This window comes from Pteropus vampyrus, unplaced genomic scaffold, assembly GCF_000151845.1.
Source record: "Pteropus vampyrus isolate Shadow unplaced genomic scaffold, Pvam_2.0 Scaffold48, whole genome shotgun sequence".
NCBI lineage: Eukaryota > Metazoa > Chordata > Mammalia > Chiroptera > Pteropodidae > Pteropus > Pteropus vampyrus.
The window spans coordinates 255371-259882 of record NW_011888829.1 but is presented as its reverse complement, the minus strand read 5'-3'; the positions used below and the strand labels follow the sequence as shown (position 1 = coordinate 259882).

The window sequence follows — 4512 nt, the reverse complement described above, 5'->3', positions numbered from 1 at the left end:
TCACTCTTCAGCTTTGTTGGGTCCTCTCATCCTTTACGACCTGCCTCCTCCGGGAAAGTTTCTCTGACTCTCTCGGGTAAATTTAAGCATTTGTTCTGTGTGTTTTTCTGCAACGTTGTACATGCTTCTTATCACGTTACTGGGATGGTTGTTTATGCGGCATATCTGTACCTACTAGGCGCAGATACGTCACTCTTATTTATCTCTCTAGTTGCATCTCTCACCACTTCCTCTCCTTGTATCCCTCCGTTCTTGTTTTCTGAACCCACCTCACTCTTTGTCACCTCTTTCAATACAATTGTCCTCTTCTTTTTAACATCCTTCTCCCTCCTACCCTGGCCTTCGGCTTGGATAACCACTTTGCACCCTTAAGACTTAATTTGTCTGTCTCCCCACTGAAGCCTTCCCACAGCCCCCACGGCTGGGCCAAGTGCCCCTCCTGAACCTTGCCACGGGCCCTTTGCCTTTCCTGTTTTAGCACCTAATACTCTGATCTAATTCTCCATTTGTCTGTCTCTCCCGCTCTTCTGTACGTTCTTTGAAGGCAGGGCGTGAGTGATTCTTCTCTGGTTCCCCAGCTCCTCACTTATTAGTGCCTGGATGTTAATGATTTATTGAGTGAACACACCGGTGAGGGCCCCCTCGCATAGTGGAGCTCAGTCTCAGAAAGGTCTTCCACCGTAGACACTGATTTTCTATGCTATTTGGCAGTCACTTACTTTCTCTGATTTTCATTTCCTCACCTGAAAATAGAGATCACCATATCTTCCTAGGACTGTTTTAGGATCACCTGAGGTTGGTGATGCCCAGCGCTGGAAAGACAGCAGTGCTCAAAAAAGCCCGAGAAACATAAGTTTCCTTTTTCCTTCCTGCTAAGCAACATCGGCACTCTTCTGAAAACACTTCAGAGTTCGTAGTTCTTATTTATTCGCGACCGATGTCATTCTTCAAAGCCTTCATCAAGTAAGCCAGGTCATCTTTGTACTCTGACTGTTCGCCCTAAAGCTTTCCCTACAAATCTGCCAGGCAATAGGGTTTGGGCTCACGACTGCTACGCACCCACCAGTGGGTCTTCTGGGCTCCAGGAAGTAGTCAGATGTTCAAGGCTCTCACAGGCCACTGTGGCACCAGCCTATTGCGTGGATATGGGACCCAGCTCACCAGCAGCGCAGCTGGGCCTTCCTCTTTGATGATGCCCTGGCTGCCAATCATACAGCTCAGGAGCAAGGACAAGAGACCCATGTTCAGGTAAAAGCTTCACGTCCCAAAGGAGCCAATTTCTCTTGTAATAATTTTATACACATAGCTTCCACAGTTGAGCCAAGGGACAAACACGTAAGAAGAGTCACCACACTCAAAGAAGCCCAAAGCAGGGAGTCTTCATAAGATATTTATATGTAACTGAGGGTCAGATTCTCATACAGAGGGAGAAAGGGTTTTGTTAATACTTTTCCTATACTGACCCTTTCAGAAATACCTTCTGACAGAACCAGCTTACCCACTGATCGCGCCAGCCAACACAATCACATGTTCATTACAGTAACTCCTGCTACCGAGAACCCAAAACTCGGTATGTCACACTCCGAATGAGGCCTATTACTGCCCAATACTGGCTCCCCCCCTCTTTTGGAGAACACTTAATTCTTACATATACTCTATATTACTTATTCTGTTTAGACGTGGTATATATAATATTTCAACTTAGTTATTTAATTCAGTAATCTATTTTATAGATAATTAAGTAGAAATCTGTGCTATAATGTAATCTTCCCTTTAATCATTGCTTGGCCTGTTCGCCCTGCGTTTGGCCTTTAACTGGTCGGGGCCTGCTTCTGTCAGTGCCCATTAATTTTACATGAAAAACTTTTGTAAGCAGCTGGGCTCCGGCTCAGGGAATTCTTGCAGGGTCACCTTCCAGCCCTCTGTCCTACGGGCCTCATGAATTTACTCCCCCTTCCGGACCTGGTAGTCTTCACAGTGTTACTCCTTCTTCTCATCTATTCCTACTGGGTCTGGTACTAAGACTTCGGATGCTCCACCGTGATGCTGGTTGGTAACCTATCGTGGCCGCATCCAGGGTTGCACCTTGGCCCTACCCAACTGCTAGAGCACGTAAGAGATGCCATACTCTCATACTCTCACTCATAGTTTCTGATAATATCATTTGTCAGGCATATTGTGCCCTTTCCTCTCTTAGAAATTACAGAGAAATCAGGCAGTAAGGTGGCTATCTATTTGGCTCACAAAACTATAACTAAAGCTTTACTGTGTATCTGGTGCCAGAATACTCTGATTGACAATTAAATACCTAAGAGGAAATAATTATATGTGATTTAAACATAAAACCCAGATCTATAAAGGAGGAAATAGTTATGTGTGATTTAAACATAAAACCCAGATCTATAAAGGAATACGTGAAATGGCTGCCATTTCTTTTCCAAGCAAAAACAGATCGAAGCAAATGATTATGGCACAAATCTATGTATGTGACTGAGAGGGCGGAGAGCTTTCTTAAGGAGATGCGAGGTCCTTGAATTTGATCTGTTAGACAACTGTAAATCACTGTACGTGCTCGGGAATGAACGAGTAACACATTAAGATGCCCAGGATGACAGCTGCAACATGAGCAGATTAGCGGGGAGCTGGATCTGGGCAATTCATGGATGTGTAGTTGGGGGTGCGTGGGCGGGCGGGTAGAAGTGGGGCATGAGGGTTCCCACCACATTCTGTGGTTGCTGTGAAGAAAAGCTGCATTCACTCGAAAGAGCGACCGCAGCAGTGCCGGCCTGGAGCTCCGTCATTTGGATTTGACGTCCCTGAGGCCCGCCGTACCTCCTCCCCTAAGCCTCCTTCTCTTGGAGGAGTGGACTTGCAGGTTCACCGGGGCTGTTTTCATTGGGCATTTCTAAGGAGAACAGGATATGAATGAAGAAATAGTAATGCAATCCTTGGAAGATTTGCATCTCAGTAAAAGCAGCTGGCTCTTAGACCAGTGATGGCTCATCTGCCGCACCAGGGAAAAGTGAAAAAGGAAATGTCCTTCCCAGCTGGATGCCGGTGCCCGATGCACATTTCCGTATGTCTCCTGCTCCCAGCATCAGCACCACAACTGTTGAATCCTCAATGAGAAAAGATGCTCCTAACGCCCTTTACCTCTGCCGTTATTTTCTCAATGATTTTGGATGTCGCAGGACTCATTGTGAATCTGTTTATTGTGGTGGTCAACTACAAGACTTGGGTGGAAAGCCGCAGAAGCTCCTCTTCTGATAAGATCCTGTTCAGCGTGGGCATCACCAGGTTTCTGATGCTGGGGCTGTTTGTCCTGTACATTAACTACTTCCTCATTTCTTCAGATGCTGAAAGGCCAGTCCGCATATCCAATTTGTACCTGTTCTCTTGGCTGTTTTTGGACTCTAGCAGTCTCTGGTTTGTAACCTTGCTCAACGTCTTGTACTGCGTGAAAATCACGAACTTCCGACACTCAGTTTTTCTTCTGCTGAAACGAAATCTCTCCCCAAAGACCCCCAGGCTGCTGCTGGCCTGCGTGCTGAGTTCTGCCTTTACCACGCTCCTGTACGCTGTGGTCAGACAGACATTCCTTCCCAAATTTGCGGCTGGGCGAAATGGCACAGTGTTTGACATCACTGAGGGCATCTTGTCTTTGGTGATCTCTCTGGGCTTGAGCTCGTTTCTCCAGTTCACCATCAATGTGACTTCCGCCTCCTTGTTAATATATTCCTTGAGGAGACACATACAGACGATGCGGAGAAACGCCAGTGGTTTCTGGAATCCCCAGACCGAGGCTCACGTGGGCGCCATGAAGCTGATGGTCTGTTTCCTCCTCCTCTACGTTCCGTATGCAGCCGCTGCCCTCTTCCTCTACCTCCCTTCTGACATAGAGGTGGGTTTGGAATTCAGATCTGCGTGTCTGATTATCTCTACCTTTTACTCTCCGGGACATTCTGTTCTCATTATTCTCACCCACCCGAAGCTGAAAACTAAAGTAAAGAAGATTCTCTGTTTCAACAAATAGTGGCATATCAGTAGTCAGGAGTGGCCGGGGTTACCTCGTGGTTTGGGAACGAGATTTTCTGTTAGCAGTTTTCCTGGGATCTGAGGAATTCATGTTTGTAACTGCCGACCTGACTTTCTAGCCCTTTGAGTGCCTGTATTTCAGTGCATTCTACAGTTTTTCTGCTAATATTTTGAAACTAGGCACTTTCTCGAAGGCGCTGTTTGAAATGTCCTGTATTCCGCGCGGGCGTCGCACCCCTGGCGGTGGAGCCCACGTCGCTCTCTCGGCGGCTGACACACCGGTGGGCGGTCCCCGGGACTCAGCAGCACCTGACGGGCCGGCTGCAGTGCAAACCCTGACAATTGCTTATGTTTCTTTTTTGTAATGCAAGTACCTGACTTAAGCTCTTCCTTTTTCCTTTTTCCCTTTTTTTTAAATTTTTATTTTTATTATTTTTATCAAGGTAACATTGGTTAATAACATTATGTAAGTTCCAG

At 46.5% G+C, this 4512-nt stretch overlaps 1 protein-coding gene across 1 annotated transcript; it reads left to right on the top strand.

Moving 5' to 3' along the window:
* The first annotated feature begins 3133 nt into the window (after nt 1-3133).
* On the top strand, nt 3134-4033 carry TAS2R4 (taste 2 receptor member 4). Its single transcript, XM_011359551.1, has one exon. The coding sequence runs from the start codon at nt 3134-3136 to the stop codon at nt 4031-4033; it is 900 nt and encodes a 299-aa protein (XP_011357853.1).
* Nucleotides 4034-4512: the final 479 nt, after the last annotated feature.